Raw genomic sequence first — 13,341 nt, forward strand, 5'->3', positions numbered from 1 at the left:
CGTCGAGCTCTTCTCCCTCCAGCGATGGGATCCTGGGTGCGTTCCCACTTCGGCCCCTCACACGCCGAAGGCTTGGTGAGAAAAGGCCTCCTTTGCGAGAGGACGGAGAGGGATGAGTGGGGGTTCCCTGAGATGGAAGAGGTGCCGACTCCGCCCGCCGACTACGTCGTTTTCTTCGCCCACTTCCACGAGAGGGGGTTCGCGACTCTACCGAGCCTCTTCTTCCACGACCTCTTGCATTACTACGGGCTTGAGCTGCAGCACCTCAACCCCAACGGGATTCAGCATGTCACGGCGTTCGTCGCGCTATGCGAGGGGTTCCTGGGCATTGAGCCCAACTTCTCGCTGTGGAAGTACTTCTTCACGGTTAGCCTGTACCAGAAGGCCGAGAAGAAGGGAAGCTAGCAGTGGCGGCAGGGATAGGTCGTGTCGGATGATGACGACAACGATCACGATGATGAGGAGAAGCAGGAGGAGGAGGAGTTTATCCTATCCCCCCGGTCGGGCGCGTTCGTTATCTGGGAGGCGCGCTCCCAGACGGCCGTGGGGGATAAAGCAGGCGGGCCACCTTCCCGGGACTTGGTCCCGCAAGGCTCTGGGGTCGCGCCCCAGGGGTCGGCGCGAAGCGCCCCTCAGGGGTCTACGGAGCCGACCCCCGTCTCTGCACCTGCGGCCCAGGAGCAGAGGAGTGGCAACAAGCGGCTGTTGCCGGATGCCCCGGGGTCGGCGTCCGGCTCGGAGGCGAAGCGTGCGCGCCGTCCTTGCGCTGTGGGAACATGAGTTAAATTTCCTCGCGAATCTCATTCCTTTTCCGGCATTGGGTTTGTTCTTGCTGATGTTGTTTATCGTTTTGCAGCGCTGCCCCTCGAGGCCTCGTCCTGCAGCTGGTGCCCAAGAAGGTGCTGCGGGTGTTGTCTGCCTCTGCGGGGCAGACCGCGGCCCTGCCGGCGGCGAGCGGCGGGGTCACTGGTGAGACCGCGGGTCCTACCACGGAGGTGGCCCCTGCGGCGGCAACCAGTGGAGTGGTGCCGCCGTCGGGCACGGGATAGGGTCTGGACCCCGCTCCGCCCTCTGCCTCTTCGGCCGACCCCGCGGTGCAGAGTACCGCTCCTGGGGGCCCTCAGGTCGGGGAGGTGATTGACCTCAATGTCGACGAGGCGGAGGAGACGGCGGTGGTGGAGACGGGGGCGGTTGCCCCAGCAGCCCTGACAGGGACGGCGATGGTGACGGAGGAGGGAGAGTCTGCCCCCGCGGCCACGGTGGGGACAGAGACAGAGGGGGAGGCAGGGACGCCCGCCCCGGTGGCTGCGTCGAAGGAGGCGGCGGTGATGGGGGTGGGGACCTCAGCCCGGGGAGCCGCGTAAGAAGTGGCAGCGGCGGCGGAGGCAGAAGTGCCTGCTCCAGAGGCCACGACGGGGGGCGAGGCGGCCACAGGGACACTTGCTCCAGCACCCGCGTCAGAGGCGGTGGTGCCGACAAGTGGGTTGGGGCGTGCATTGGCGTCGGCGGTGCCCGCGACAGCCTCGACGGGGGCGGGGGTGCGTGCGCCGGGACCGTCGGTGAGGCCGGTGACTTTCGAGATGGTGGTGCCCGTCTTGACGGCGCCGTCGGGGTCGGCCCCCACCCTTGCCTCGACCACTCCCGTTCCCAAGGCGTGGAGCGGGTCTGTCCTGCGTTGGTCGTCTCGTGATGACCCGCAGAGACCCCTCTCCATGTTCGACGATGCCACGGAATGGGGCAAGTGGCAGGCACTGCAGGGCGGACTCGCTAACATCCGCGCAGCTCTGTCTTCGGTGTTGGGGGAGCTGGACGGCGTCATCTTTCCCGGTGGCCGGGTATGGTACTTTCTCTGTTGACGGTTATTTTCTTCCCGTTGCTTTACCCCTGATGGCGTACTGTCTTGTAGGCTCTCCAAGAATGCAGCCGGGGAAAATCCGATTTCCTCCGGCTCGAGCGGGGGCTCTAGGAGCGCTTCAACTTGGAGAGGCAGCGGACCGGGGAGCTGACCATGCAGGTTGCTGCTGCCTAGCAGGTCATCAATGATCTGCGGAGGTGCAAGCAAGCGGCGCAGGAGGACGCGCGGCGGGCGGAAGCCAAGTTCCAGGTCGTCGTCGAGAGGGCTCGCTGCGAACACGAGGAGTTCCAGGCCGCTGCTAAAAAGGCCTGCCACGACGCCGAGGGGCTCGCACGGCTTAAAGGGGAACATGAAGCCCTTCAGAGGACCGTCGAGCGCATCCGGCGCGAGTGGCAGAAGGCCTGGCAGGACCGGGACGCCGAGAAGGTGGCGGCCAACCTTGGGGCGGAGGTCAGCCAGCTCCAAGTGCAAGCGCGGGAGCTTCAGGCCTCCGTGTCCCAGGGCCTCGACCGGGAGCGCCAGCTGAAGGACCAATCCGAGGGTATGACTGTTTACTTCTTTGTCTTTGTGATGTTGCGGTGATTTTTGATTTAGCGGGTCCTTCTAGGTGATCCTTGCAGACGAGCTCAACCGGCTGAGGGAGGTGCTTGACGCAGAGCACGGTAAGCACGGCAACCTGCGGGATCTGGTCCGCGTCGTCTGTGACGGCCTCGGCATGGTCCAGGGGGAGGGGACGAGCTCGCTGGCGGCTCGTGTCCTCAGCACGTACCGCCGGACCCGTGAGATCGCCCTGGAAGCGCTCCGCACTGGCGTGAGGCGAGCCTTTGGGGTCTTCGGCTCCCACTATTCCGGCATCAACTTCGCCGGGATGAGCGGGGGGTACATCGCTGGCTACTCCGAGGCCGAGCTGGATGAGATCGACGTGTCGGTGCTCAACCCGGCGGAGGCCTTGGCAAAGCTCCTCAAGGATGAGGCCATCCCACCCAAAGATCCCCGGATGAGTTAACTGTATCGGGCTGGCGCCCCAGATGTAAATACGTTAGTGAAAGACTTGTTTTTTGTGATGGCCATAGAGGCCTTTTTTACAACTTGTCGTGAAAAAGTTTCCGATCCTCTTTCTTTTTTTTAGACTTGGAAAGTTTAGAGCGCGTTGTCGGGCATGTCAGTAAGCATTGATGAGCGAAGGCACCGTAGCCGCTGGGGCGTAGGCTTTTTGCAGTCCTATCAATCTTGCCTGAACACCATTCATGCACTCTCTCCTTTTTATGCCTGAAAGTTCAAAAAGAGGGTCGGCTCGGAAAGATAAAGCATTTTGAGAGGGTGTCAAGTGGCCTGGGCCGGAGCCCCTGATAGCCCTCGAGGGATATGCGGCCCTGAGGCCGATCCAGGGTCGGATATCCCTGAGTTCGAAGGGAAACTTGAATGGAACCAACTCAAAATTCTTTTTTCCGCAAAATTTTTAAATGTACAGAAGTGTTTATGTATCAAACTTGGAAATGAAAGCTAGGGGTAGAAACATCTTAGCTATTCTATGTTCCAAGCGTTGCTAAAGGTCTGTCCGTCGGGAGTCGCCAGCTTGTAGGTGCCCGGCCGCAGTACCTGCACGACAATGAAGGGACCTTCCCACGAAGGGGTCAACTTGTGCCGACCCCTGTTATCCTGGACGAGGCGAAGTACCAGGTCGCCGACATTGAAGGCTCGGCCCTGTACCTTGCGGTTGTGGTAGCGTCGAAAGGCCTGCTGGTACTTGGCCAAGTGCAGCAGGGCCACATCGCGTGCTTCATCGAGCTGATCTTGTGCGTCTTCGAGCGATGCCTGGTTCCCCTGTTTGTCATATGCCTTGACCCTCGGCGATCCATACTCTAGGTCGGTGGGCAGGATGGCCTCGGACCCGTACACCATGAAGAACGGGGTGAAGCCAGTTGCTCGACTGGGGGTTGTCCTCAGACTCCAAAGGACTGCGGGAAGCTCCACGACCCACCGTCCGCCGAACTTTTTGAGGCGGTCGAAGATCTGTGGCTTGAGACCCTGGAGCATCATGCCGTTGGCTTGTTCAGCCTGCCCGTTCGTGTGGGAATGTGCCACAGCCGACCAGTCCATTCGGATGTGGTGGTCGTCGCAGAGCTGGAGAAACTTCTTTCCAGTGAATTGCGTGCCGTTGTCCATGATGATGGAGTTGGGGATTCCGAAGCGGTGGATGATGTCGGTGAAGAATTGTACCGCTTGCTCGGATTTGATTTGCGAGACCGGTCGTGCTTTGATCCACTTGGAGAACTTGTCGACGGCGACCAGTAGGTGGGTGAAGCTCCCGGGCGCTTTCTTGAAGGGCCTGACGAGATCTAGCCCCCAGACCGCGAAGGGCCACATGATGGGGATGGTCTGGAGTGCCTGCGTGGGCAGATGGGTTTGGCGCGGGAAGAATTGGCACCCTTCGCAGGTGCGGACCACGTGGGTGGCATCGGCAACCGCCGTGGGCCAATAGAAACCATGCCGGAAGGCATTGCCAACGAGGGTTCTTGGCGCGATGTGATGGCCGCAGGCTCCAGCATGGATGTCCTGGATCAGTTCCTTCCCCTGCTCGATCGGGATGCAACGCTGGAGGATGCCGGTGTGGCTTCTCTTGTAGAGCTCCTGGTCGATGATGACGAAGCATTTGGCGCGGCGCGCGATTCTGCGCGCCTCCATCTTGTTCGCTGGGAGCGTGTCGCGGATGAGGTAGTCGAGGTGAGGGCTCTCCAATCGGGTGGGGGTCGGGCCCCACTGCTGGGTCTGCCTCGATCTCCATAGACTCGAGATTGGAGGGGTCGGCCTCCGACCCTATGGTAGGCGAAGCATCGCCGACCCTGGCAGGCGGTGCGTTGCCGACCTCTTCCAGGTCGGGACCCGAGCCCCGGGCAGGTGGCGCGTCACCGACCTTCTCCAGCTCTTGGGAACGGATTGAGGGCTTGAGCTGGTCGCTGACGAAAACACCTTCGGGTACGGGTTTTCAGCCGGACGCTGCCTTTGCCAACTCGTCGGCTGCCTCATTGAAACGCCTTGTGACATGGTTGAGCTCTAGTCCGTCGAACTTGTCTTCAAGCTTGCAAACTTCATTGCAGTAAGCTGCCATCTTGAGGTCGTGGCAGCTCCACTCCTTCATGACTTGCTTGACGACCAGCTGAGAGTCGCCTTGGACATCCAGCCGCTGGATGCCCAGCTCGACAGCGATGCGAAGCCCGTTGAGGAGGGCCTCGTACTCGGCTACATTATTAGATGCAGCAAAGTGGAGGCGGATCATGTACCTCATGCGCACGCCTAGAGAAGAGACGAAGATGAGGCCCGCTCCGGCGTGGGCCCTCATCAACGATCCGTCGAAGTACATCGTCCAGTACTCCTCCTTCTCCGGCGCCGGTGGTGTCTGGATCTCTGTCCACTCTGCTACAAAGTCGGCCAGTACCTAGGACTTGATGGCGGTGCGGGGGGCATAGGTGATGCCCTGGTCCATGAGCTCAAGCGCCCACTTCGCGATCCGTCCCGTGGCGTCCTGGTTTCGGATCACTTCGCTGAGAGGGAACGACGACACCACCGTTACCGGGTGGGAGGTGAAGTAGTGGCGCAGCTTCCTCTTTGTGATGAGGATGGCGTAGATGAGCTTCTGGAACTGCAGGTAGCGTGCTTTGGATTCGGACAATACCTCACTTACGAAGTACACCGGGCGATGCACCTTGAGGGCGTCTCCCTCCTCTTCCCGTTCTACCACCAGAGTCGAGCTAACCACCTGGGTGGTTGCTGCGATGTAGAGCATGAGGGGCTCGCCGTCGGTTGGCGGGACTAGGATCGGGGTATTCGTCAGGAGGTCCTTGAGCCGGTCGAGTGCCTCCTGGGCCTCGGCGGTCCACTCGAAGCGGTCGGTCTTCTTCAGGAGTCGGTAGAGAGGGAGTCCCCGTTCACCGAGGCACGAGATGAAGCGGCTCAGGGCCGCCAAGCATCCCATGACGCGCTGGACTCCTTTTATATTTCGGATCAGCCCCATGTCACTGATGGCCGCTATCTTCTCTGGATTGGCCTCGATGCCACGCACGGAGACGATAAAACCTAGCAGCATGCCCCTCGGAACCCCAAAAATGCACTTTTCGCGATTGAGTTTAATATGCTTGTCCCTCAGCCTTTCGAAGGCCAATTCAAGGTCGGGGACGCGCTGGTCGCCCTTTTTGGATTTGACCACGATGTCGTCGACGTAGGCCTCAACGGTTCGCCCGATGAGGTCCCCGAAGCATTTAAGCATGCATCGTTGGAACGTAGCCCCCGCGTTTTTGAGGCCGAATGTCATCTTAATGTAGCAATAGGGGCCAAAGGGGGTGATGAAAGAGGTAGCGAGCTAGTCGGACTCTTTCATCGTGATCTGATGGTAGCCGGAATACGCGTCAAGGAAGCTAAGGATTTCGCACCCGACGGTTGAGTCGACTATCTGATCTATGCGTGGCAAAGGAAATGGATCCTTTGGGCACGCTTTGTTGAGACCAGTGTAATCAACACACATCCTCCATTTCCTGTTCTTTTTTCGTACAAGGACGGGATTAGCTAGCCACTCGGGGTGGTGAACTTCCTTGATGAATCCGGCCGCCAAAAGTTTCTGGAGCTCCTCGCCGATGGCCTTGCGCCTCTCCTCATCAAAGCAGCGCAGACCTTGCTTCACTATCTTCGAGCCGGCCTTGATGTTCAAGGAGTGCTCGGTGACTTCCCTCGGAATGTCGGGCATGTCCGAAGGTTTTCACGCGAAAACGTCGCTGTTCGCGTGGAGGAAGTCAACGAGCGAGCTTTCCTATTTGGGAGATAGGGTAGCACCGATCCGCACGGCCCGGCCGTTGGAGCTGCTGGGGTCGAGGAGGATCTCCTTGATGCCTTCGGTGGCCTCGAAGGAGGTGGCCGACTGCTTGGAGTCGGGCTGGCCCTCGGAGCCTTCCGCGAGCTGGACCGCCAAATCTTTCGTGAAGGTAATGGCCGCGGCGTACTCGCAGCATTCTACGTCGCACTCGTACACCTTCTAGAAAGACGTGCCGATGGTGATGACCCCGTTGGCCCCCGGCAGCTTGAGCTTGAGGTAGGTGTAGTTGGGGATGGCCATGAACTTGGCGTAGCACGGCCGCCCCAAGATGACGTGGTAGGTTCCACGGAAACCTACCACCTCAAAGGTGAGGACCTCCTTCCTATAGTTGGAAGGGGTCCCGAAGGTGACGGGCAAGTCGATCTGCCCGAGAGGCATCACCTGCTTCCCCGGCATGATGCTGTGGAACGGTGCCTTGCTGGGGCGAAGGTGGGAGCGATCGATCCCCATGGAGTCGAGGGTCTCGGCATAGAGGATGTTGAGGCCACTGCCTCCATCCATGAGCACCTTGGTGAGGCGCGTCATGCCGACGATTGGGTCAACAACGAGGGGTAGCGTCCTGGCTGCAGAACGCGCCCTGGGTGGTCGGACCGGTCGAAGGTGATGGCGGGTCCTGACCAGTCGAGGAAGGCTGGTGTGGCAGGCTCGACCGCGAAGACCTCACGGCGCTCCAGCTTCTGACGGCGCTTAGAGTCGTACTTCGCCGGGCCGCCAAAGATCATGAAGCAGCCGTCCACCTTGGGGAAGCCATCTTTCTTCTCTTCGTCGTCCTTCTTCTCCTCGTCGGGCTTCCGTCTCCGGTCACCCTTCACCGTGTTGCCTACAAAGTACCTCTTCATGAGGTTGCAGTCCTTGTAGGCGTGCTTCACGGGGAACTCGTGGTTCGGGCACGGTCCGTCGAGGAGCTTGTCGAAGAAGCTAGGGGTGCCTTCTGGAGGTGGTTGTCCCTGTTTGCGCTCGACAGCGGCCACGATGGGTGGCACACACCGCTGTTTGTTCTTCTTCTTTTGTTGATGGTTGGAGGTGCCCTCGTCGGCGTCCTCCTCCCGCTTCGCTTTGCCTTTGGAGCGATCGAAGATCGCTCCGACAGCTTCTTCACCCAAGGTGAAGCTGGTGGCGATGTCGAGGAGCTCCTTCGTGGTCCGTGGGCCTCGACGCCCTAGCTCGTGGACGAGGGGCCGGCAGGAGGTTCCTGCTAGGAAAGCCCCTATGACGTCGGCGTCCGCGATGTTGGAGAGCTAGGTGCACTTCTGGGAGAAGCGCCGGATGTAGTCCCGGAGGGACTCGTCTGACCCCTGGCGACAGCTCCGGAGGTCCCAGGAATTACCAAGGCGCGTATACATGCCCTGGAAGTTTCCCACGAATATCTCCTTTAGGTCGTTCCAACTGCGGATTCGACCCGAAGGGATATGTTCTTGCCAGGCTCGCACTGAGTCGGCCAGAAAGAGTGGTAGGTTGCGGATGATGAACAGGTCATCGTCCGCCCCACCAGCTTGGCACGCGAGCCGATAGTCGCTGAGCCATAGCCTAGGGTTCGTCTCCCCCGAGTATTTGGCCACGTTGGTTGGTTGCCTGAAGCGCGGTGAGAACGGTGCGTTCAGGATGCGTGCAGAGAAGGCCCAGGGCCTCGCCCGGTCGGGGCTCGGGCTGCGGTCTTCTTCACTGTCGTAGCGGCCGCCACGGTGGATGTGGTAGCCGCGATCCGTCCCCTCCTCCCTATCCGCGCGGGAGTGCCTCCGCGCGTCCAGGGTGTCGCGGGTGTCGCGAACGGGGCCAACACGCCGGTGAACGGACTGAGCCCCACCTCCTGTGGGTGGCGGTGTCCTTCGAGCGGGCGCGACCTGGTTTGGCCTAGGAGGAGGTTGATGAACGGATTCCCCCCGCCTCTCCGGGGGTACGGTGGGTGCTGCTCTACTGGCATTTTGCCCGCGTCGCCAAGACGCGGAGCTTTCCGCTTGCTGGACAGCGGCGCATTCGAGCAGGTTGCGCACCTCCTGGCGCGCCTATCGCTCCTCGGGTGTCGCCGGCTCGGGGAATCGTCGGAGCAGGGCTGCCACAGCGGTTATGTTCTGGCTGGCACGAGCAAAGAGCTGAGGACGCTCTTCGTCCGCGCAGATGCGCTGTTGGACGTCGCGCGCCCGTTGTCGTGCCCCGCCTTCATGGCGGGGGCGCTCGACCTCCTGGCGGGGTGCCGCGCGTGCCTCCGGCTGTCGGGGTCGCACCGGGGCCTTGGCGATGGCTCCGGTTGTAGCCACGGTGCCCGGTGGGGGAGTCCTCTGCCTCCCTTCAGCGCCGTCATCATTGGACCCCTCGGAGTGCACGTCGACCATAAGGCACTCGCGCGAGGGGTGGTGACTCCCGCTGTGAGAGCCAGCGTCAGAAATTGTCCTCGCCACGCCCACCAGCTCGTTGCTCGCGGGCGACGTGGTCATGGAACGCGCCAAGAGACGACCGTGGGTCACCGCAGCATTGCGCGGTCCGAAGAACCGCCCCTCGGAGGGAGGCCCTCCGGTGCGCGCCTGGCTGCTTGCCGCTATCCTGGCAGTGGAGCCGGGGATGGCGAGACGAGCGAGCAAGATGAGGAGAGGGATCAGCTCGATCCCCTCCCCGGTGGCGAGGAAGTCCAGACTCCCGAAGCGGATCAGGGAGCCCGGGGCGAAGCTGGCGTCGTGGTTGGCCATCTCAAGCCGGTGTTGTACGCGCAAAGGTCTCCTACCTGGCACGCCAACTGTCGTTGTCAAGATTAGCGGATCAAGACTTAGACTAGTAAATTTCTTTTATGCGCGTAAGGCTTCAGATCGTGGCGTGAGAGACACGGGGTTTAGACTGGTTCGAGCAAAGGAACATCCTACATCCAATATCGGGAGCTGCTTGTGTTGCCCACGCGGGGTTCTGTAGTAGGGGTTACAGGAGTGCGAGAGAGGGAACCGGTCCCAGGTCTCTTGGGCATGTCGTGATGCTCTAGCCGGGCAAGTGCGTATGTCCTGTTGGCTTGGAAGCGTTGTGGTGTTTCGAGTTGTCTGTCAAACCTCTCCTGTCTCAGGCCCCCGATTCTCCTTTTATAGCGTAAGGAGACCACCGGGGTTACAGGTGAAACCGAGTGTGGGGAGGAGTAAAGAAATAAACATAGCTAGGTAAAAATACAACACGAAAGGGGGGAACCAAGTTCCCAGGTCACCGGCGTCCTCGCCGGCCTTCGACTTTCGCCGGCGCGTTTGCCGGAGGAGGGTGGCCGCCGTTGCATCCTGTCGATGGCTTCCTCGGTGACTGTAGCCGTCGGGCGTGATGATGGCATTTCGTCGTGACCCTTGTGTCCGTTGGGGGAGGTGGCGGATCCCAACATCCTGCTGACGGCCAGCGGAGAGCGGACGTCGCATCCCTGCCGCCGGGCGCGCGGGGCACGAGAACGGGCGAGGCTTCCCCCTGCTCCGGGCGGTGCAGGCCATGAGTGCCCTATGGCAAATCGGAGGAGGCCGCAGCTACAGTAGTAGGTACTATGCTGCCGCCCATGGGTACTTGCGGCAGGTTGCGAGGGGGGAGCAGATATCCTTCTCCCTGACAGATCTACGGTGCATTTATGGCGGGATCGACAGGGGGACCCACGAGATCTGCGTCCGAAGCGGATACTTGTCCAGAGGGCCCGGGTTAACCCGACCCTTACGCCAGGGGTCGGGCGAGGCGGAGACCTGCGGCGGGGGGTCGGGCGCTCCCAATCCCAGACCCACGGTCGGGTGAGGCGGAGCTTGGTTCTCCGGGGGTCGGGGGCACCCGACCCCGGGGCACGAGGTCGGGTGAGGCGGAGCACGGCTCTCTCCTCCCATGTTGGGCCGATGTCGGTCGCTCTTTGTTACCTTAGGTGGGCCTGGGCCTTTATATTTTGTTGTTTCTATGGACCTCGAGAGGTCGTTAATATTTCCCCCAACAGCTCCGCATCGCCGCAGCGCTTTCATCCCATGCTGGTCCTAGATTTGATCTGGGTCTGGATATGATTTTGAATATGGAGAGAGGGGGAGGGAGGGGACCGGTGTTTTATAGCGTATGGAATATGTACAGGTACTGTGGACCCATCGTACAAATACATTGATGGAACGTAATCCACTCACACCGGTACTGGGTTTAGATCTTGAGATGCATAATACCGGCACATCAATGGTTTAGATTGAACCTACTCGTTTCTTTATTGCTGCTGTTGTATGCTTCCTGACCAGAGCCCGGACATGTGATGCTGCAAATTCCGCGTGATTCTGCCGTGCGTCAACATGGTTTCGTGTCCTAGCAGGTCAGGTGTTCAAAAGAATGGGAAAGACAGGAGAGGCGAAGGGTCTCCGACCGATCTCTCAAAATTGAACCCTCTCCACCATATGAGGATCTCTCGGTTACATTCTAACCCTCTACTTCTTTACGCACTCCAACCGATCTATCGTATACCTCCTACTTTACACCCATCTCTATTTTTATTCATATGTTGTAACTAACAAAGTTACTATTTTATATGTAAATGAAATTATTTGCTACTATTATTTATGGAAGAACTATATTCACAATAATTATTTGTACCGGCTAATTTTAATGCCTAGTCAAATCACTATCAGTTGATATTAAAAAACAATTGCAAAATTATAAAAGAAAAAGACTGCTCTCTGTCTCTCCCTTTCTGCTCTCTGTCTCCCTATCTTCTTTCTCCCGCATGCCCCCGTTTGCTCCCACTCCCACGGGCAAGCAGCAAACGGCAGCACTAATCTTTAGCAAAATCAAGCACCAACAAAATTAAGCACCGATCTTCCTTCTCCCTCCCTCTCGCACTCCCGCAGGCAAGCAGCACGCCAGCACCCTCCCCTCGTCCACGGGCTGGCCGGCTAGACACCTGTGCGGGGTCATGCCTGCTCATCCGGCATGCAGGGCAGCGCACAGTCCTCTCGTAAGGCCTCGGGGTCTCTACGCGGCAGCAGCGCAGGCGGGCAACAAACAGCGGTGGCAGCGTGGATCTACGAGTTCTCTCTCCTCTCCCTCTCTCTACTTGATTTTATAGCTGGAGATGGGGGCTCGCTGGGAGGCGGCCGTCGCCACAGTAGCGGTCTCGATTCGGAGATTTCCAAGCCAAGGCGTGAACGATGGCAGTTGGGCGCGCGACAGGATGAGAGCTCGAGTAGGAGCTCCTACATCTGAGAGCTCGAGGGGCTGGATGAGAGTCCAGAGGGGAGATGGGGTTGGGATGAGAGATCGGTTGGGGATGGTTTTTTGCCTTTGAACTCTCAAATGAAGAGTAGGCGTGAGATGAGAGTCCGGTTGGAGATGCTCCAAGGGTTGCATCAGAGGTGTGTTGGCATTCGGAAGTCATAATGTAACATCCCGCTTTTTAGAGCATTTAAAAATATGAATTTTTTAAAAATTTTCTTTAAATTAAACATACTTTCTCTCCCTCAAGTATTCATCTAGGCCAAACCCCCTCTATCAAACTCCCAAACCCTAGGAATAATATTTCCTCACCTGAAAATTAATACTCCAATCTAATTTAAATATTAAACTCCATCCAAAATCCTTGGAAAACTCCCAACTAATTCTAAATATATTTAAATATGTCCAAGCTCTTCCAAAAGTGCCATTTTTCTGCCCAACTTAAGACCACCCTTCAAACTCCACTCAAATTTGAAATCCCCTTCAAATTTGATTCAAACCGCATTTAAACAAATAAGAAAAACCCATTATTCTTTAAGCAGGCCGTAACCTCATTTCCGACCCGTTCCCGCTCTTAGCCCGGCTCGCCTCCACCTCCTCTCCACATGCGCAGGCCGCTTGGCCCACTCGCACCGACCCAGCTTACACCCGCGACCACAGCCAACCAAGCACGCAGCCTAGCTTGTTCTGGCCCACGTGGCCTGCCTCACTCGCTCACCAGCTGCCACTGCTAGCGCCTGCTCCCCCAATGCCGCCACGTCGCGCCACTGCTCCGGCCACCCTCCATCGCACTGCATCCTCCCCACCCTCTTGCCCGCCGTAGTCACCAGGCAAGACCACCTCCCTCCACCACCTCATCCCCTCGCCCGCTGACGCCAACGTTGGTGCTGCTCCAGCACCTGCCACCACGCCGCACTACGCCGTGCCTCGCATCGTTGCGCTGATGCATCCCTCCCCCCTTCCTGCTTTTCCTCTAGCCGCAAACTGCCTCGACCCCGCTACCATACCGCCGTCCTCCTCTCCCCTTTCCTCCCATATCCCCTCTATCACCTACTGACACCTGCCGCCCTGCCACCATTAACACACCTCCCCCTCCCTTCTTTCTTAGCCGCTAAGCAAGCCATCGACCACACTTATCCTCCGCTCCACTGTGCACCACCCCTTCCCCCTCCCTACCCTCACCTACATCGCCTGCCACTGCCGCCGGTGGTCCCTCCCTTCCCCTCACCGGCCATCCTCATCCGCATTCCCTACATGGAACTTCCTGGCCGCTCACTCCCGCCAATAAAAGGCGGCCCTCCAAGCCTTCAAATCACATACTACACCTCTTCCTAGGTGGCATGGCATGTCGGGGATGTAGAAAGACCTACCCTCATTAGGCACCACCCAAGCTCAAAAGCTTGAGCTCCAACCCCTCCCTGGCCGCACCCCTTCCAGCCCTCCTCTC

General features: G+C 59.2%; 1 protein-coding gene across 1 annotated transcript; it reads right to left on the reverse strand.

Moving 5' to 3' along the window:
* Positions 1 to 207: 207 nt before the first annotated feature.
* LOC101757511 (translation initiation factor IF-2-like) lies at positions 208 to 1,714 on the reverse strand. Its single transcript, XM_012847391.1, has 2 exons — positions 1,196 to 1,714; positions 208 to 255 (listed from the first exon to the last, which is right to left on the reverse strand). Exons 1-2 carry the CDS (start codon positions 1,712 to 1,714, stop codon positions 208 to 210), a joined length of 567 nt encoding a protein of 188 aa, XP_012702845.1.
* Between the last annotated feature and the right edge of the window lie 11,627 nt (positions 1,715 to 13,341).

Source organism: Setaria italica, chromosome VII (assembly GCF_000263155.2).
Source record: "Setaria italica strain Yugu1 chromosome VII, Setaria_italica_v2.0, whole genome shotgun sequence".
In the NCBI taxonomy this organism is placed as follows: domain Eukaryota; kingdom Viridiplantae; phylum Streptophyta; class Magnoliopsida; order Poales; family Poaceae; genus Setaria; species Setaria italica.

What these genes read in the sequence shown, in the direction of transcription:
- LOC101757511 (XM_012847391.1), bottom strand. Translation starts at nt 1,714, where the DNA reads ATGGAGAGGGGTCTCTGCGGGTCATCACGAGACGACCAACGCAGGACA. An exon ending in TCCCTGTCAGGGCTGCTGGG is followed by an intron (nt 256 to 1,195) that starts GCAACCGCCCCC and finishes GAGGTGCTGCAG; the next exon opens with CTCAAGCCCGTAGTAATGCA.